We start from the raw sequence: 21,498 nt of genomic DNA on the forward strand, positions 1-21,498 counted from the left end.
TAAATTTTTGAGAGCCTCCATATCAGCAAATGTCTTTATATTATTCCTATACAGATACAGTGGCTGAAAATAGATCTCTAGGTTAGAAATAATATTTTTTCAAATTTTTGAAGACAATGCATCCTATTTCCAGTATTACCCTCGAAGTCTGAGGACATTCTGACTCCTACTGCTTTCTGTATTTTTTGCTTTTGTTCTCTCTGGAAGCTTCTAGAATTATGTGTTTCTAGCTATTTAAAATTTTACTATAATGTTAGTTGGTATGGTTTATTTGCGATCCATTGAGTTGGATAGGAAATGGACTATTTCATTCTGGAATCTCATATCTCTGTTTTGGGGAATGTTCTTTGGTTACTTCATGGATAACTTCTCTGCCTTCCCTGTTCTCTCTTTCTGTTTCATTCAGATGTCACATCTCCCAGACTCGTCTTCTAAAGGTCTTTTTTTTTTTTTAATCTCTTTTCTCTTTTCCTGGGAGGCTTCCTCAATGTTCTCTTCCTACCCTTCTATTCATTCTTTTTATTCCTGGTTGCAGTTGTGTTTTAATTCCCAAGAGCTTTTCTCTAGTCTCTTCATTTAAAAAAACCTGTTCATAAATGCATTGTTATCTCATAGGATTTTAACAAGAGGTTTTTTGTGGAGGTTTTGCCATGTCCCTTACAGCCTTTGTTTTTTCAGTTTCTTGTTCTCCGTATTTGTTTTAGACTCTCCACAGCTGTCTAGTAATTCTTTGCTGTCTGCTTCTGATTAAACATAATCTAAAGAGCTGATTAGAAGCTTGAGTATGTAGGTGGGGCTTGTTGATTGTTGACCTCCTGGATGAGAGGTCTGGGTGGGCCATTTGTTGGGGAATTCCCAATATTCAGAATCTTTAGGAATTTTTTTCTCTTTTGCTGGTGAGATTCCCCAAAGGAAAGTTTCCAGTCTCTTGGCTGCAGGATAAAGGCCTTACTGCCAATGTTCTGAGAGCCAAGTAAGGGAAAAAAGAGGTCTGGGTTTCTCAGCATTCTGCATTCACTATGCATACATTCACGTAATCCCTATTTTCAGTAGATACACTGTCACATGTGCTTGGTACTTCAGTCTAGAGACCCTCTGATTTACTACATCCAAGTAATGAACCTTCAGAATTCTCTATAGCATCTTATCAGAACAATGGATGGGGTAGGGGCCACAAAGATAGGAATCACGTGCTTCTTCAGTAGCTTTCAATAGCTTCAGCTGAATCCTGTCAGTTCTCCTAATGAAAGCCGCACACCTCCGAGTTAGCCTCATTCCTTTGCTTCCAGTTCTGCGGGTTTTTGAGAAATTGGGTTGGTTCTTAGCTTACCCCTCTCCCAGTCTGACTGTTGGATCCGCAAGATCAGTTACCAATTTGTCCATCTGTCTTTCAGCTTCCAAATTTTATTGCTATTGTCTCCCATCTTGTTCTTGGCATCCAAGTTTTTGTGGGTTTGTCATTTTACAAAGATTCTGTGTTATAGTTTAATGGGATTTAAAGTGGCATTAGATGCATATGTTCCTTTTGCCTTTTTAATCTGAAAACTTATATTCTACTCTTAACAAGTGTTGACTAAAAGACTAACATAAAAATTGCCCAAGTCTGTAATAATATCAAAATAATCTCTTTATTTGGGGGAGCAATGAAAATACAGTGGGGCTCGGAGGGTATAAATTAACTAATCAAGTCTGTACTGTCTCATAATAGCCCATATGTATTAGGTACTTTTCTATGTGCTTTGTATCTATGTGCACTTAAATTAATCCTCTTAATAACCTAATTTGTATCTCCATTTACCACCAATGAAACAGGTGCCTGAAGAGGATATGTTACTTTCCCAAGGTCACACAGCTCTGACACAGTGGAACTAGAATTTGAACCCAGGCAGCCTGATGCCAAAGCTTGTGCTCTTAATTACTATTACTATACTATTAAATAATAGATAAAAATTGGAAAAATCTCATTTATGTCTCTATTCAGTTTTATTTACTATATAAGCCCTTCCACTGCAAGCTGTGTAAATGACTTGGGACATTAAAAAGAGATGTGCAAGGTATCTTTCATATACCTAGGTTTCTTATGTATTTTTAACTGACAGGATTATTCCAGAAAACAAAGTCAATAGCCATAATATACAATTGTGTGGGGCTTTGTACCAAGACAAAAGATATGTGGGTCAGTGCAGCCATGGAGAGGCAACACACATTTTCAAGCTTCCTGAGCCCTGCTCATCATATTCTTTCTCCCTAATTATTAAATGGTGTCTTGTGAGCCTGAAAGTGTTTACGTACTTTCCCAGTGTGAACAAGTTATTCCTTGTACAAGGACTGGATATAGAACCCTGGAGAAAACTTTCTTTTTAATCTTCACCCAAGGAGATATGCTTAGAAAGAGGAAGGGGGAAGAGGGAGAGAGAGAGAGAAATATCGGTGTGAGAGAGAAACAACAATCAGTTGCCTCCCGTTTGTACCCCGACTGAGGATTGAACCTGCAATCAAGGTATGTGACCTGACCGGGAATCAACCCCACAACATTTTGGTGTATGGGACGATGCTCCAATCAGCTGAGCCACCCAGCCAGGGTGAAAATTTTTTAATAAGCTTTTGTAAGTGGAAATTAAACTGCATCCAAACAAGTTCATTTAATCTTCCTAAAATTTGTTTTGAGTCTTCAAAATATTACACTTTCCTGCATCTTACTAATAAAAGAAACAGAGATATCTCATAGAGAAATTAGAAAAACCAAAGAATGCTTGTAAATGTTTGGAGAAAAGTCACACTGTGAGTCAGGAGCCAAATCTTCAGTCTCCTAAGAGAACTCTGACTCTCAGCTAGCTGGGGAAATCCATCCAGGCCAACAGTTTAATCGTTTTCTAAAAGGCTGGATAATTGTGTGGGTGCTGATGGCATAGAAGAAGACATGGTACTCAGGAAACACATCCCACACTTGACAGGATGTTCCCAAGACAGGAAGAGCATTTCTCTTCCTCAGTAAAATTGTTTCATTGACCAAGGACACCATGAGATCATTGAAATCTCCCTAAAATACCCAAGACTGATGAAAGCAAAATATAGGACAATGTAAATCTGTGGGATCATTCATGGCATCATAATGAAGTGATAATATTTTATGTATGTACTTTCTTCAAAGAGCTTTATAGAGTCAGTTACTCATCAGAATTTTACATTTTCTCATGCTCAGAGTACGTGGTCCCAGAAATGGAAGCAGGACTCCAGCGCAGTCTCAGCCTCCCCTCTCTGGAACTACACCACCAGGCTTATGAGGCTTTCTCTACTTGAATGCCACTCAGTGAAAGCTTCTCTCCCTCTCCTCACCCTGCTTCTGCAGCTTCTCTAAAACACTTCCGTTGCTCATCTTCTCCCAACTCTCTCATTTTCATCAACAACTAGTCTGTCTTACATGGTATATGTCTCTAACAGTTCTAACAATGAAATGTCACTACTCTTCATTTCATTTAACAATGAAATGTCACTACTCTTGAAGTGAAATGTCACTTTAAACAAACAGTGACATCTCTCTCTCTCCCCCTCTGTGAATGTGTGTATGTGTCTGCAAGCAGCAACAGCTATCAAAGGTGGAACTGAGGCTTAGACAGCACCAGTGAGTAACAGACAAATGAAAACATGATGAGAAGCCTCAAGCCACAACTTTAGTAGGTTTCCCACACTCTCTTTCTTGGTGGCATTTTTAGAGGTGCACAGAAAAATGTTAAATATAGCAGTTACTTAAGGCCTATCTGGGGAAGGGATTCTTTTTGCAAAACTTCACCTAAGAGAAAAATGAGAGGAACAAAGACAAAGAAGGGAAGGGAACTAGATATTAGCTTACCTGCACACAGTAGGAACATAGAAACAAATAGAAAACTCCATTGCTCTAGTGTAAGTTGTGGTGTATCTTGTTTTTCCTGCTGTAAACTTTGTGCATCAATTATAAACATTGTGTTTGTGGTCTCCTGAGTCTGAGAACACTGCCTCCATAGAGTTCATCGGTCATTGTGTGCATCCTGAAGTGGTTCCATGTTCTCTTAGTTTGTGGGACATAATTTTCAAAATTAATTAATGCACTTGGAAAAAAAATGATCCAAAGAATCTTTCTTTACTTTTCTTGCTTTCTCTTGTCTACCTTTCACTTCATATCCTGAAATTCAGCCAGACTCAAATAGAAACCTCCCACTCTCCATCCCAGTTCAAGCCCCAAGTTGCTATCAGCTTGTCTTCAGGGAAACAATAGCATAAAAAGACCATATGTATTTCCTGGTTTTAATCTCCCAAACAACTGTGTAACTGGTATTAGAAATTGGTATTCTGTTAGGTTGGAACAGTATCCAGGCTACTTGTGGTGATTTTAAGAATGGAATTTTAAGTCTCTCCACTTATAAATACATAAAAATATTCTCCTTGGTGTCAACACTCTGTTTAAAATTCACTTGTTTTCCTTCGGCAGCTCAATGCTGAAGTACACCTGTGTGTATGTATAAAGAACAGGCAGGTCAAAGATGAAATCACTTCACGTCCTCCTAGGTGAGGCCTCCAAAAGCTTAGACCCATCAAGTGTATGAGGCCTTGCTCCTCAACACCCCACCCAGTCACAATTTGCCCCAATATCAGCTGCTGACCATTTTCAGAGAAAACAATTTGTACTTTAATCAAGCTCTCCCTCTACATCAGATCCTTTAAAGGAAACGGTCCATGGCTGAGTGCAGGAATCTGAACTTGGAGTTGTTCCAGAAGAACTGTTTACACTCATTCATTTCACACATCGAATAACAGCATCAGAAGCTGCCAGGGAATGACACTGGGTACATTATCCATGGAGTGCTTGTCTCTAAGTAGCTGAATAGAATTAGGGCAGTCCTGCTTCTAAAAGGCCGGTAAGTACAGCTTCCCCTCACCATTCCCCAACCCCCACAAATAAAAGATGGGGAGTGGGCAGAAGGTGGAGAGGTAGGTTGAAGAAGGAAATGTATTCAGCATTAACATGTAGCCTTCTTGGGCTACCTTATCAAATGGGCCCCTAGATTCTCAAAGTCATTAAAAGGAGGAGACTGCCGGAGAGCGTGCCCTGAAGGTCGGGTGGTTTTGAGATCCTTTCTCTAAAGATCTTTTCATATAGAAATGGTATATGTGAGTATTGACATTTTACATTTTTCACAGATGATGACTTGTGAATAAATAACAATACTGTTGAGGATGGGGGGAGGGTACCTTATTCACATTTTATAAATAAAGACATCTGAGCAAATAAATAAAATAGGAATTTGGAATTTCTGACTCAAGCCAGAACACAGAAACACAGATCCTATACTGATGCAAATTTAGAAAGGTGTCTCCAATAATAAATAGATAGCGAGAATATTAGGAGGCTGTTGTTTCAATTATGGTTCCACCTGAAAGTGCCTTTGACGAGATACTAACATGGAACAAGGGGCGATCATTATCTGCACTGGCCATCTCACTCTGCAGCCAGGGTGCCAAGTGCTGTAAATTTCCCCATTTTGCCAACTGCTGCTGTCTCTAGGCACTCCTGGCCTCCACCCTCGCATGGGTTTTTACGCTGTCTGCATCTGCAGGTGGCTCCCACTCCCAGTCCCACACCAGCTCTATTTCATCTGCACCATTGCCCTGAAGTCTCCTGCTCCACCCCCTTCCCCCATCCTGCCAATGACTCAGCTTCTGTTGCACACAGAAAATAGAAGGTATCAAGAAGAACGACCTCATGGCAACCTATACAGCACACACCCACATGCACCAACCACACAAGCAAACCAACTGGTATATGCATAAATCCATCTCAGTGCAAGAGGTGTTCTCCCCACTAGTTCTCTAGATCGTCCCTCTGCCTGCTTTCTTAGAACCTTGTTCCAACAGTTATTTCTTCCATGCCTGTAACTTCAGCCTTTACCTCGCTACTGGCTTTTTCTGATCAAAATACAAATATCCTCAAGTCTCTTCCATTTTTAAAAAAACAAAACCAAAATTCTCCTCTCTTCACAATGAAGCTTTTGGGAGGTGGGAAGTTTTGAACAGGCCACACCACTCTGAAATGGAAAGCATAATTGATTTGTTATTTCCAGTAAGCAAAATAGAGCCAAGCTTGTAAGACAGAGTCTCTGTGGGCAAACTGCAACCTTATACATACAGAGTTTAGGGAACCAACTGAAATCTCAGTCCCTCCCCGCTCCATGACATCATCAAAATGACTACTCCGGGTTGCAGGGCACATTTTGCTGCCTTGGTAGTACTGATATACTTAGCCTCTCCTTCCTTCTTGAAATGCATAGAAGAGAAACCACTGCATCCTGGTTTTTCTTCTATGTCTAGCTATTCCTCAGCTTCCCTTAATGGCTTTGTTTTTAATCACTGTATACCCATGAGGTATCATAGAATTGTATAGTTGAAACCTGTAGTTTTATTAACCAATGTCACCCCAATAAGTTTAATTAAAAAGGAAAAAATCACTCTATCTTTTAAATAATAGTATTCCTTAGGTTTCATCCTCATCTATATCCTCTCCTATTATACCTCATCTACTTGCTAATGGTTCCTGCCATCACATATTCCCTGATGACTCCGAGTTTTTATGTGCAGCCCAAAGCCCTCTCCTCAGTGGCACAGTCAAATATCTGGCACCCGCTGGATATGTCACACGTGGGGAGATCACCAGCTCCCTCTCTCAAGACCCTGTCTTGCTACTGTCATTTATCCAACTCCCCAAATCTTCCTTTGTTTATCCCTCTCCTTATTTCCCACATCCAATCAATGACTAAGTCTGGTCAGCTCTACGTAACTCTCTTCTCTCCATCTTCACTGCTAATGTCTCAGTTCTCATTGTCTCTTACTGAATTACTTGATCTCCCCATTGCAATCCACAATTTTGATCTCTCTAAGTTGGTAGTCATGTCATGCTCCTGTTTTAAATCCTTTGTTATCCCCCATTGCTTCCAGGTGGTAAAACACTCGTCATGGCTTACAGGGACACCTGTAATCTGACCCCTACATTCATTTCCCGTCTTTATTTCTGGCACTGTTCACCCATGTCATCCTCTTTCACCTCTGACCCATATTTGATGGCTTGCAGTTTCTTGTATTCAGCATATTAATAAAGAGGCCCCACCTTCAACATGCTGCTCCTTGTCCTTGGAAACTCCCATTCCCTGCCTGGATAATTCATCTGAATACTCAGCTTCAGCTATCTCTTCCTCTGTGGAGTCTTCCCTGACCACCCTCTCCAGCCCCAGTCTGATTTAAGTGCCCATCCTTTCCGCTCCCTCTTAACACTTATTAGATATTACAATCATTTGCTAACTCCTGGAGGTTAGGGATAAATGTGTCCTTACATCTGTATGCCTAGTGACTGACAGAAGGTTCTCATTAATTTTTTATGAATGAACTGAACTTTTTACTTTATCAGGGCCACAATTTTAAATAGAGCCATGCACACATATAGACAAAAAAACAAAACAAAACAAAAAACTTTGAATCTCATAAAGTCTCCAGATCCAACTGCCACTTTATAGGAAACATTTTAGAGAATATTTTACCTGATACCATGCAGTAGCTGTTGGCAAAAATCTAAATCTGTGCAATTCCTTGAGACAAAGAGCTACATTTCTTTAACTGTAATCAAGAAATTGCAGTGCACAGAGCTGAAATATTTAGGTCCTGGTTTCAAATATATATATGACTCAAATGTAAATATCATAGATTGGATATTAAGGAATTATTAATTTTTTTACATGAGATAATGGTATTGTGCTTTTTTTTTTGAAGTCCTTATATTTAGAAATACTTTCTGACATATTCACAGATGAAAATGATAGGATGTCTGGGATTTATTTCCCAATAATCTGAGAGGCAGAAGTGGGAGGTGATGGAAGTATCAGGTGAAATTGCATTGCCCATGAGCTGATAATTACTGAAACCATAATGTGTACACCGCATGTACAGTTCAGTAGAACTAAATCCTTAGCATTGTTGTGTCACTATCACCGCCATCCACCTCCAGAACTTTTTCCTCTTCCCAAACTGAAACTGTACCCATTAAATGATAACGACCCACTGCCCCCTCACTTGGCCCCTGGCAACCACCATTCTTTCTCTCTCTTTTAAGTACTTATTGATTGATTTGAGAGAGAGAGAAGGAGAGAGAGAAACATCAATGCGACAGAAACAGTGATCGGTTGCCTCCCACAAGCACCCCAACCGGGGACTAAACCTGCAACCTAGGCATGTGCCCTAACGGGTAATTGAACGGGTAAATGAACAGGTAATTGACTATTCTAGGTACCTTGTATAAATGGAATCATCAATATTTGTCCTTTTGTGTGTGGCTTATTTCACTTAACCTCTTCAAATTTCATCCATGTTGTAGAATGCACCAGAATTTTATTCCTTTTTTAAGGCTGAATAATATTCCATTGTAAGTATATACAACATACTGTTTATATATTTATTTTTTGGTGGACATTTGGGTTGTTTCCAAAACTTTCTTTCCTGAAGGTCCCCTCTAAGGAGTATTCTTATATATGAGGTATATTGATTATAGCTCTCTTGCTGTAGAACTGGCATAGAACTTCTAATGTCTATAGGCATCAGATCCCAAACACTTTAGAGTTTTTGAAGATCTACAGTCCACACAACCCAGGAAATACCAGAGACTACAGAGGAGGAGGTAAAAAAATTAAGAATAGGGAAAGGAAGTTATACTTGCTGTTTAGGGTTACTCAGAAAAGCTCTTGCTCTTTCTCCTACCTTCTAGGCAGCTTTTCTACTTCCTGAGCATCCCTACGCAGTTATTTCTACGCATGTAGTCCTGCCAAGTGTATTTTTACCCTAAGCTCCGGAACTACCTTTCTTAAGTTTTATGTCAAAAGTATGTCTCTTATGAGTAAACAAATCCCTCTTAATCTTTTCCTTCAGGAGATAAACCAAATTAGAATGGAAGCCAAACCAGAAAATGTTTGAACAAAATATTAAGCTGAAATGTGTACTTACTCTTTTGATTTTTGGAAAATGGTTCTTTTAGACATCTTAAGGAGCAATGTCGGGGGATGAGGGAAGTGGAGTATCAGGGAGGCGAGTAAGATCTGATCTCAGGTTAACCTTGAGGTACTGGGTAATTGGAGTTCTGGAAACCATTTGGAATTTTAGATATTCTCTAGAATGAGCTCTGCTGTTTATTTGCTTTACTATGTAGCCCAGATTTTAGACATCTTAGGCAAGTCCAGAACTGTCCCCAACATCTCTTAAGTTTTCCAGGTTCCAGAGTGGATCTTGGCTTCTCTGTTCATGATCACCGCAGTTTAAGGAAACTACCACATCCCTCTTATATAAACCTAATCCCTCTTTATAGTCTCAAGAGGAGAATTTTGCTTTTGGGTGAGATGTTCACCATCCTGTACACATTGAATATTTGTCACAGACCCCGTTATCCTTCCTATGAAGGCCCAGTTTGTTTTAGTTTTTGAGGTTTTAGAGGAGGTATTTTTTGCTTTTTATTTACTTTTTGAGATATTTGTAGAATTTGTATGCAGATGTAAGAAATAATAGAGTAATCCCATGTATCTTTACCCAATTTCCCCCAATAGTAACATCTTGCCAAACAAATAGTATAATATCACAATCACGATATTGATATTGATGCAGTCAATATATAGCATGTTCATCACCACAAGGTCCCTAATGTTGCCCTTGGATGGCCACACTGTGACATTCTGTCCCTGACCCCCACCACCTCCTTAGCCCCTGGGCATTACTAATCTTTCTCAGTATTTTTAATTTTCTGATTTCAGGACTGTTACATAAGTGGAATCATGCAGTATATAACCTTTGGTGTTTGGCTTTTTTCATTCAACATCATTCTGTGGAGATCAGTCCACATTGTTGTGATATCAATAGTTTGTTTCTTTTTATTGTTGATTAGTATTCCAGGGTTTGGCTATACACAGTTTGTTTAACAATTCACCTGTTGAAGGACATCTAAATTGTTTCCAGGCTTTGACTATTAGAAATAAACCTAAGTAGGTAAACATTTGTGTACAAGTTTTTATGTGAATGTAAATCTTCATTTCTCTAGGATAAATGCCCAGAAGTACAATAACTCGGTTATGTGGTAGTTGCATGTTTAGTTTCATAGTTTTATAAGAAATTGCCAAACTGTTTTCCAGAGTGGCTGTGCCATTTTAAATTCCTACCAGCAATATATGAGTGATTCACTTTCTCCACATCCTCAGTAGCAACCGGTGTGAGCATTATTTTTTATTTTAGCCGTTCTAATAGGTGTGTAGTCATACCTCTTTGGGTTATAATTTGCATTTTCTTTGATTGCTAATAATGTTAGACATATTTTCACGTGCTTATTATCTATATATCTTCTTCAGTGAAAGTTCTTTGCTCGTGTTCTTTGTGGATTGTTTGCTTCTTTTTTTTAATTGTTAAGTTTTGAGAATTCTTTATATGTTCTAGATATTAGTTCTTTGTTAGATATGTGGTTTGCAGATATTTTCTCCCAGTCTGTAACTTGTCTTTTCACCCTTTTAACAGGGTCTTTCACTGAGCAAACATTTTTAGTTTTGACGAAATCCAGTTTATCAATTTTCCTTTTATGGACTGCGTTTTAGGTGTCAAGTCTAAGAACTCTGCATAGCTCTACATCATGAAGAATTTTCTCCTAGGTATTTTTTCTAAAACTTTATAGTTTACATTTTACATTTAGGTCCTTGATTTTTTTTATTTGATTTTTTTTCCATAAGTTGTGAGATTTAGGGAGAGGTTCATTTTTTACTCATGCATGTCCCATCACTCTAGCACCATTTGTTGAAAAGGCTATCTTTCCGTGGCATATTTGTGGGCCTATTTCTTGGTCATCTCTTCTGTTCTGTTGATCTGTATATGCCTGTCCCTTCACCAATATCACACACTTTAGATTACTGTTGCTATATAATAGGACTTAAAATGAGGTAGACAGATTTTTCCCACTTTATTCTTCTTTTTCAAAATTGTTTTAGCTATTCTTATTCTTTTGTCTTTCCATATATGTTTAGGATAATCTTGTCTATATCTACAAAAAAATCTTGCTGGGATTTTAATAGGAATGCATTAAACCCATATATCAATTTGGGGAATTGACACCTATAGACTTTCTTCAAGTCTTCCAATCCATGAGCATGGCTGATGGTGTTGAATATTTCTATCTACTTTCTGATTTTGTGTCTAGTTCTCTCAGTTAGTGATAGAACAATGTTGAAGTCTCAACTATAACAGTGAATATTGTCTATTTCATATTTCATTTTTATCAGCTTTTGCTTCACCTATTCATCTATTTCATCTATTTGATGCACACACATTTAGGATCACTATATCTTCTTGGACAAGTGACCCTTTTATCATATACTCTCCTTCTATGTCTATGGTAATTTCCTTTGCTCTGAAGTCTACCTTATTTAATATTATAGTTACTCCAGATTTCCTTCAATGAGTGTTTACATTATAGAATCTTTTCCATTGACTTTCCAGTACCCTATACTCATCTTTGAAGTGAGCTTTTTTAGATAGCACACAGTTAGGTCATGTTTTTTAATCCACTCTGCCAACCTCTGTCTTTTAATTAATGTCTTAGAACTTTTTATATTTCATGTTATTATTGAGGTCAGGACTTATGCCTGCCACTTTATATTTTGTTTTCTGTCATCTCTGCTTTTTGTTTTTCTGTTTTATTTTTCCTGCCTTCTTGTGGGCCATTTGAACTTTTTTTAGAATTTGTTTTATGTATATTTTTTCTTTATCATAGTGGGTTTTAGTGTATCTCTTTGTATAGCATTTTTAATAGTTGCTCTAGGTATCGCATATATAACATATATACATTAGGTTGGCCAAAATGTCTGTATGTTTATTTCCATAAAATAAAAGACACATTTTTCATTTTTAACTATCTAAATCATAATTATCCAAATCAATAACTTTATTGATTTGGATATTTTGAGTATGTCAGCCATCTCCTGCATGGTATAACGTTGATTGTCCTCAACTAATGTCACAGTTTGATCGTTATCAACTTCATTTGGTCTCCCAGACTGTGAAGCGTTGTCCAGCAAGAAATCTCCAGCACAAAACTTTGCAAACCACTTTTGACATGTTCAGTCAGTCACAGTGCCTTCTCCATACACTGCATAAATCTTTTCTTTTGCATTTCAGTTGCATTTTTACCTTTCTTGAAATAATAAAGCATAATATGCTGAAAATGTTGCACATTGTCTTCCATTTTCAATGTTTAAATTGGTACACAAAAATTCACCAATTTTGATGTTGTTTTTAATGCACACTGATATGACAGCTGTCATGATACAATCTTACAAAATTGTTTTGAATGCAGTTAAGACAACTAAGTGCTGCTAGAGCCTTCACACAGAAAAAAAATGAACTTTTTGGCCAACTGTATGTTTGTGTGTGTCTGTACACACACATTCATACACATATACATGTACACACACACACACACACACACACGTCTGCTGGTGTTGTTTTAAGTCTTGTTAGACCGCCTCTTTCCAGTTCATTGGCCAGAGAGAATTTGCCTTTGTTGGTCTTATTTTGTCTGCTTTCATTGGCATTTCCAGGTTACTGTCTTCTTCAGCTTCAAGTCTAGGCTATATGAGGCAAAAAGAAAATCCAAGGAACTCACCAACATGTCAGTCCTCATGTCCCAAGGTCCCTAGCCAATCTTCTTTTCCTCTCTACCTTTCAAAGTCTTATGTTTGCTTTATATATATAGTGTCTGAGGTCTTTAATTGTACTTAGTGAGAAAAATAGGGAAAAGTCTCTGCCTTCCCAGAAGTGGAAATTTCTCCCAGTTTTATTTTGATCTAGCTTATAATTAAGGTGAATTTTCTGTTTCTTACTATTCTGAGTATCCCTATGACTCTGACCCAGCCCACTGGATCCTGGCTTGGAATTTACCCTAGAGGAAGTGGGCTCATGACTGTCACAGAGTTTGAGTCCAGTGTCTTTAATCTGTATACTCATCTTTCCTTCCTGTATTCTACTCTGTTGGCATCATTTTCAAAGAGCTGCTTCTCATAGATACCGCTTAGCCACAAGATGGTGCCCCAGAGTAGTTCAAGGTAAGCCTTTCCTGCTCTTCTGGAGCCTCTGGCTTTAACTTAATAGTAAACTCAACACCATTTTTCTAAACCTGAATGTAAATGTGAAGGCACAGTTGTGTTTTTTTTTTTTAAACCATGTCTTTCCAGTTGCATGGAAACTTAGACAATCAGGATCAAAAATTGTTTTTGTTTGAATTTTTTGTATCTTTATAATAACTGTGGGAATTCACGTGGAAATTTTAAAAAGTAATCGTCAGTTCATCTTAATGAAGCCATTTGCCAATTTATATGTGTGGTCATTGAAAGTAATATGCAATTTCAGCATAGCTTTAGGAAAGGAACGTCATAAGTACATTCTGAAGGAGGTGCACTCCCAGTATCTTGAGGTGTTTGAATCCATGAACTAAACTTTCTTAGTGTGGATGTTTGCTCTTGATTACTAAACTGACACTTAAAATAATAGCTTATAAGTTTATATAAAATGCATAGAATAAAAAGACTAGTAAATAAAGTATTATTCCGTTCACACAAAAGTCCAAAATAGTTCAATCTATAAAGACAGAAAGTAGATTAGTAATTCCTCAGCCCAGGGAGGTGAGGAGCTCAGAATGACAGCTAAAAGGTTCAAGATTTCCTTTTGAGGGGATGAAAATGTTCTAAAATTGACTGTGGTGTTGAACGCACTTATCTGTGATTATACTAAAAGTCATTGAACTATATACTTTAAATGGGTGAATTTTATTATATATGAATTGTATGTCAATAAAGCTATTTTAAAGTAGAAATTGAAAATACCTAATGTGTTCATATTTTCTCTCCCCCACCCATACACCCTGAAACCTAGAATTCCAGTGAGTTAACTTTGAATTAATACTTATTAAGTGATTATTACTTGCCTGTAGCTACTTTCCTTGTCATACCTCTTAGTTTATATTATAAAGAATATACAATTTTGTGATCTGTCACTATGGAAGTATATTTAATGCCTAACATGAATATAGTAATATATACTTGATGTATGGCTACAAAGGTGGGCAAAAGTAAGTTTACAGTTGTTTATATGGAAAACAATATAGTAATTAATAAATAATAATATAAGAATGAACTCTGTTTTGTGTACTCACAACTGTAAAACTACCTTTGCCTTGTTCTGTGCATGTTAACAGTCCTTGGGTAGAGAGGTACAAGTGGTTTCTTCTATCTTCCTTCTAGTCAATGTTTTTCAGTTTTCAAAAATGAGCTACTTTTATGCTGGATAAAAATAGATGTGTGCATATTCTTTAGCTAATCAGAAAATGTTTATTGAACATCCAATATATGTAGAGTCAGCATTTTCCTAGGCTTGGTAGTTAGGTAAGAAAATTATTAGATACTCTCACTGAAGGCAGGGACCATGTCTTTTAAAATTGTGTAGGCTGTCACCTACTGTGGGCCTTATACACAGAGAGGCCAAGAAATAATAGTTGAATGAACACCGAAGCCATTATTCCTCACTTTGGAGAAAGGAATTATATTTTACTGGTTGTAAAGCTTTGGGTTAGAGTCCTCACACTTGTCTTGGTATATACTTCTCTGTGTGAGTATTAACTATGTTCAGTGGGCAAGTTGTATCTGTTCTGTCTCTTAATTCTATAATTAATAATTAGGCATAGTAAAACCAACTACTCTTTCCTAAAATAATGAGACTAGTAGGATGGACAAATATATATATATCTCCCCAAAGCATTAAAGAGTAATTAAAAAATTTAGCCCTTACTAACTCACTATTTTCTACATGTGTATTAGACATAAGAGGTACTAACCTTTATTGACATGAAAACTGATGCATAATACTAATAGATAAATATACAAAAGCTGAGCATATTGATTAAAACAGAGTTCATAGTGTACTCATATAGGAACCAAACCCCATCCTCCTTGCCCTTCGTATCTCTATCCCATTAGGCTGTAAGGAACACAGTTTAAAAACTAGATCTAGTTTATGCTTATTAAAAAAAATTTTTTTTTAAACCCTGGATCCAATAAAGCCTGATCATTGGGCAAGTGTTAGACATTAATTTGTAAAAAGGAAGCATTTTCCTCAGACTTACTAAGATGAAAATTATTTTAAGGAATGTTTTCTTAACTCCTTACCACAAAATTGCTTCACCATTTAGATTACCAGCTGGAGGAATCACTGCACTTACTTGAGATTCTTTTTTCCTTGACTCTCTTGGGGGCCGGCTTTGTGTTTTTTAGCTCTTGGACGTGGTCTCTCAACTAGCCAAGCAGAATCTGCGGGTGCTGGTCCTGGGCCGGAAGCACATGCTAAATCCACGTGCTCGGTGGAGAAAGGATGAGATGGAAGAGGTGCAAAAGCTAGCCAGCTGTTTCTTTGCTGACAACATGTAAGTACTGAAGGTAATAATTGTATTACATTATTATTATTATATTAGGTTCCTGTCATCTGCTTGTTAGTTACCTATTTTCACCATTTCTTTTTATTTTTTGTAATTTTTATTTTCAGAGAAAGGGGAAGGGAGGGAGAGAAACATCAATGTGTGGTTGCCGCTCACATGCCCCCTACTGGGGACCTGGCCCACAACCCAGGCATGTGCCCTGCCTGGGATTGAACCAGTGACCCTTTGGTTTTCAGACTGGCGCTCAGTCCACCGAGCCACATCAGCCAGGACTATTTTCACCATTTCTTAAAGTGCGTATATACATATACTCAGCCTTATTCCAAAAAAAAGATTTGAGGCAGCCATAAGGTCCTAAATAGATCATTTAACAAATACTTTACGAATATGCACACTTTGTGTTCTTGGAGAAACAGATGTGAATGAGACCTATAAGTCTCTGACATCTTTTGATTTACAATAAACAGGTAAACAAACAAACAAGTTATATAATTTCAGGCAGTGATCAATGTTATGGAGACAGTAAAGCAGAAGAAGTAGGCAGAAAGGGATTAGGTAGGGGTAGGTCAATGGGTAGTGGATGGGATGATCAGGAAAGGCCTTTTTTGGAGGAGGGGCAAGTCTGAAGGGAAGGAGTGAGTCATTTGAGAAAAGGGGAGGGCCGGTGAGAAGAGCATAACAAGTAGAGGGAACATCAAGTGTTCAAACACCAGGGATGAGCCTGGAATGTTTGAGGAATGCAAGCAGGCCAGTATAGATGGGCTGTAGCAGCAAGAGGGAAAGTAGTAGGTTCTGAGGTCACAGAGAGGGCAGGGACCACATTACAGAGGACTTCGTGGGCCCTGGTAAATAAGCAAGGGGCCTAGATTTTATCCTAAATATAAAAGGACTGTTTCTATGAGCTACAGCTTCCCAGGAAGCCAAAGGAGTATGGAAAACATGGTTAGGAACAAAATGTGCAGTATCCTCTGTAAGAAGAATCCAGCTAATCAGGAGGAACACAGATCCTCAACAGCACAAATGAACTTTAACATGCATTTTGTTTTTCATACTCTATGCTGACAAAAGTTTATTTCCAACTTTGCATGGATAATGTGTGTGCCTCAGCCCCAAGTCCAGGTTTCATTAGGTTGAATGTGGTAACTTCAAGATCTGTCAATATTCCTCCAAATCATTTATTCTTAAAAAGGTAAAATGGTTCTCGATACATGAAGCAAGAGGCTAACCCCTCATTCAGATCCCAAACTATACCCCATTTCCTTTAGCTAAGCTCTCTCATTTATTTGTGGGGGGGGGCAGGCTTCCATTTCTCTAAGAGTAGAAGACAGTAATAATGCTCTTCATGTAATCGTGTTGGGCAATATTGGGTAGACATTAGGAGTGCAGGCTTGGGAATTAGCCTACCCAGCTTCATATCACGGCCCTGCTACTTCCTATCTGGGAAGGCGTTCCCGATCTCTGTCTTCTTTTGTTCATGTGTAACCTTTATAGGGATGTCGTAAAGATTAAATGAGATAATACTTGTAAATAGTACATGTAAAACACTTGGCACAGCACCAAGTACATGGAAAGCATATATGCTAATTGTTATCATCATCGTTATTATTTTTATTTGGTGGAAGAATTAGATAAATGCAAAGTGTTATAACCAAGAATTCTGTTTGAAATGGTTTTGCACTTGATTTGGGACCTGTATTTACTGTATCCACTGAAGTTCTGAACCCATTTGTAAAGATTGATTCAGTTGCCTTCTATGGCTTTGGATTTGAATATTAAATATCTAACATTAATTCTATTTTCCATTAATATGCCATAGAAGCCTTTTCATATGCACATGAGAGAGTATAGTATAGTGAATCCCACATAACTGTAATCCAGCTCCAAAAATTACCATCAGTTGCTAATCTTGTTTTATATAGCTCCCACATTTTTTTCTTTCCCTTCCAGTCATTTTATCATTTTACTTGAAATACTTCAGTACAAGGTAAACATATGGCCCTACCTTGGGTCATTTGGATTGAAGTATAAGTTATAACACATGCTGCAGCTAGGCTCTCCTGGGCCCAGGTAGCTACTGCTGTTTTTACAGAATATGTGCTAAAGCTGATGTTGAGGGTCTGTTGGAGACTCTGAGTTGCTAGCTCTTCTCAGAGCTGTAGAGGCCTTCAGACACTGATCTGGGTGACTACCTAGTAGCTGCCTTGAGATACCCAGCTTCGGCTTTGAAGGCAGCCTGTTATTTTTGGTGGCTTGCAAGAAAGTGCCGTCCTGCCCTATCAGTATTATGAATGCTCTAGAATTTGAGTGAGAAAAGGGATGAGGTGCTCTCTGGTGGACGAGGCAAAGAAGAAGAATGCCCTGGGAACACAGAGAACCAATTTATGAATGTGAAGAGAGGATTACTGTTCCAATTCTTCATTTTAGTGGGAGAGTCCAGTTGAGCAATTAAGAGGCCCAAGCAGCATTCCCTTCCTCTTACTTGCCATCTGTATTCTAGATGTTTTTGCCTACCAGCTAAGGTAGTTCCTAAGTATCACTAAGGTCATGTCAGTTAAGAATGCAGAGAGAGCACTTACCTCTGAGCAAAGGAGAGTAAGAGGGAAAAAGCATGGTGAAGAGCCCTCTCCTCTGCCTCCTTGAGGGTGTGCTTTATCGTGTCCTTTCTTGTGCCTGACTCAGCTCGGAGGACGATCCGTTTCTTCTGTATGCCACCCTGCACTCAGGGAACCACTGCAAGTTTATCACAAAAGATCTGCTGCGGGACCATAAGGCCTGTCTACCTGATGCCAAGACCCAACGCCTGTTCTTTAAGTGGCAGCAGGGACATCAGCTGGCAATTACTAATAGGTTTCCAGGATCAAAAATAACCTTTCAGGTATGTCATCCGTTCTCTACATAATGTCAGCAGAGTCAAGTATGTAGTAAGAATGAGGCATGATCAAAGAACGTTGCAACTTGTTGAAGGTTCTAGGTGCTTTATTTTTCTCAGTTTTAGTTTGAAATCAGCCATTTCCTGGAAACAGAAAGTCTGCGAGAGCGAAAGTTTTTATAAGCCAACCCCACATTAATCAACATATTGAAAACACCTGGGATATCATCAATTATGGCTTTAATTATGTTATTAATTGCAAAAATTGCATATGTGGTTTTTATTCTCCTAGTTATTTGTAATAACTCAAAATTGTCTATCCCTACGGTTAGTCATACTTCTACTTTTGCTAAGTAACTCCATTTTCCTGTTTAATCCACTTTTACAGCATGATCGCAATTGAATTCTCCTTTGATTCTAGTTTAGATGTCTGTAAATATAAGGATGTCTCTTGTATGAAAGCAAAGGGAGAAAATCCAAAGGCGCGTAATTACAGAAAAATATACTAGCCAATGATAAATATGGTGTAATGGTCAAAAATATATACAAAATAACAAATTTATAGGAAATATAGCATCAGATTATACCACAGAAATGCAATCAGCCTAATCAAGACTGTGGGAAACAATATGGGACAGCTGACCTGGTTTCCTCAACAACAAAAGATTGCAAAAATAACAGAGATGGAAAGGTAAGCTCTAGATTAAAGGAGAATTGAGAGAGAATTCAGCCAGTCACAGTGTAATAACCTTATTTCAATACCTATTCAAACAAACTGTAAAATATATGTAGACAAGTATTTATTGGAAATATAAACAAATATTTGATGATGTTAAGGAATTACTAATTCCTAAATATAATAATGGTATTAATATTATATTTACAAAATAAGTCTATATTTTAGAGGTACATACTGAATCACAGAAGAAATGATATAGCTGAGGTTTTCGTCAAAATAATATTGCGCAGGGGAGGATGGAGGCAGAGTAAAGGAAGTGGGTGGGGTATGGATGAAAGAAAATTAGCCTTGAGTTAATAATGGTTAAAGCTGGTTGATGGGCACAGGGGTGTTCATTATACTACTCAATATTTCTCTATTTTTGTGTATTTGAATTTTTCTCTGTCACACAACTGATAAAGGCAACAATGGGAATACTGTATGGTGTGTTTGTATATGTGTGTGTGTGTGCCTACAGAGTCCTTAACCTTAAAAATGAAGCCTCTCCAAGAAAAGGAGCTCCTAATACTAGGGTTCATTTTTACAGAGCTAGCTGCTTTTTGAAAATCCATTGCTAAGTAGGAGAGAGAATATGTCTGAGGCAAACTGAAAAGTTGTCAGAAAAGAAAGAGAAATAGCCAGGTATGCCTTTACTATTGTTCTCAATGTTTGGTTCCCTTTTTAATTCAACAGCATATTCTCAGCTATGACACAGTGGTGCAAACAACTGGAGACTCGTGGCACATACCATATGATGAAGACCTGGTGGAAAGATGTTCCTATGAAGTGCCAACCAAATGGCTTTGCCTTCACCAAAAGACATAAAGGCTCTTACCCCCATGCTAAATTTGTGTTTGGGCGCCCTCTTGGTTGGCATCAGAGCTCTTAAGTCGATGTTTGTTCAGCCGCTGCTTCTGCCCTATTTAATCAGCTTTTCCTATTTGGTTCCATTGGTTTGAATGTCAAAAGATTGATTTTTTAATTAAATGTGTTATAATATCTTTTCATAACCAGTTGCATTTTTTCCCCTTAACAATTTTTTGCTTGAGGCTTAACCAGAGTTAGGGAACTCAGTGCAGAGTGAGGCCTGCATTTCTCTTACTGAGCCATCTATTTCACGTACATACTTGGGAGCCAGGTGCTCCTCATACTCATTTTGCTACTCCTGACCTCACCTTCCACCAATAGCAGAACCAATCCATAAGTTCACCCGTTTCTGATACCATCTCAGCCACTACATGTTCCCTTACCCAGACTAAATCACCTATGGTCCTCTGTGATAAATTGGCTAAGATATTAAAGGCATATTAGTAACTCTTACTTATCACTCAATTATTTGGGTCCGAGGAAAGGGGGTCAATTTCTTCTTATAGACTGTGATCTTTCTTCTTGACTGTATAATGCCTTTTCCAAATTGGTTCAACATTTTGTGAACATTATTCATTCCATCACTTGGTATGAGGGCTTCCTAAAGTAAATGTAACCAAATGCAGCTCTGGCTGCCTGCCACTACGAAAGCCAATACTTGAGAGGCAGATGCTGATGTAAAGGAAAGTAGTTTATTTGCAGATACTGGCCACCTGGAAGATGGGCAACTCATGTCACAAAGCCCATCTCTATTTCTCATTGGAAGCAGAGTTTTTTTAAAAGGAGGGAGCAGGGAAGAGAACAAAGAGATCAAAGGAGGGGTTAGCAAAGAACTCTACGTGCAAACCGGCACAGTCCATTCTGGTGAGGTAAGTGATGGTCCGGTGTGCAACATCCTGGTTTAGTCATCATGGATTCATGTCACCCTGGCTTCATGTCGTCCTAACTCCATGGATGAAGGTTGGCAAATCTTCTGGAGCTGGGATGCTTGAAGGGCAGAGTCTGTATCTTTTTAAACTAGTTCCTAGGATTCTTATACAAACATGCTATTCATCTGTAAGCCACATATTAGGGTCAGCACTTAGAGAAAAAATGTCAAAAGAATGGTGGGGTGGATTACAATTTCCCACTGTTACAATTTTCTCCTGTTACATATACAGCTTCTTTCCATTTAATTAAGTTTGACTTAGTTTAACTAAGCGATTAAGTTTTAATGTTGCCTTTCTGTTTTACCCCTTTGCTAGTCAGCTGATACCTCACTGGGCCTTGATTTTAGCTGAAAATATTCATGTCTGAAGCACTTTATGATGGTTACTTCCTTACTCCTACATACCATATGATTTAATATCTAAAAACACACAAAACCAATCTATGGTGATAAAAATCAGAATAGTAGTTGCCTGACGAGAGGGCCCCAAGAGAACTTTCTGGGAGTGATGGAAAGTTCTGGGTGATGACAGCACAGGTGTATATATTATATTAGTCAAAATTCATCACAGTAAACACTTAAATTGATGCATTTTT

The 21,498-nt window shown here is 38.1% G+C and overlaps 1 protein-coding gene across 2 annotated transcripts in view; it reads left to right on the forward strand.

Moving 5' to 3' along the window:
• PRORP (protein only RNase P catalytic subunit) overlaps positions 1 to 20,412 on the forward strand; it is a 156,496-nt gene extending 136,084 nt beyond the window's left edge. For both annotated transcript variants that reach the window (XM_054587356.1, XM_054587418.1), the window contains 3 exons: positions 15,360 to 15,508; positions 18,200 to 18,395; positions 19,801 to 20,412. In XM_054587356.1, the coding sequence (XP_054443331.1) occupies positions 15,360 to 15,508; positions 18,200 to 18,395; positions 19,801 to 19,932 (477 nt within the window). In that variant the 3' untranslated portion in view covers positions 19,933 to 20,412. The remainder of the gene's footprint in view (positions 1 to 15,359; positions 15,509 to 18,199; positions 18,396 to 19,800) is intronic.
• The last annotated feature ends 1,086 nt before the right edge of the window (positions 20,413 to 21,498 follow it).

Source organism: Pteronotus mesoamericanus, unplaced genomic scaffold (assembly GCF_021234165.1).
Source record: "Pteronotus mesoamericanus isolate MK-2021 breed Mesoamerican mustached bat unplaced genomic scaffold, CSHL_Meso_final contig_100, whole genome shotgun sequence".
In the NCBI taxonomy this organism is placed as follows: Eukaryota; Metazoa; Chordata; class Mammalia; order Chiroptera; family Mormoopidae; genus Pteronotus; species Pteronotus mesoamericanus.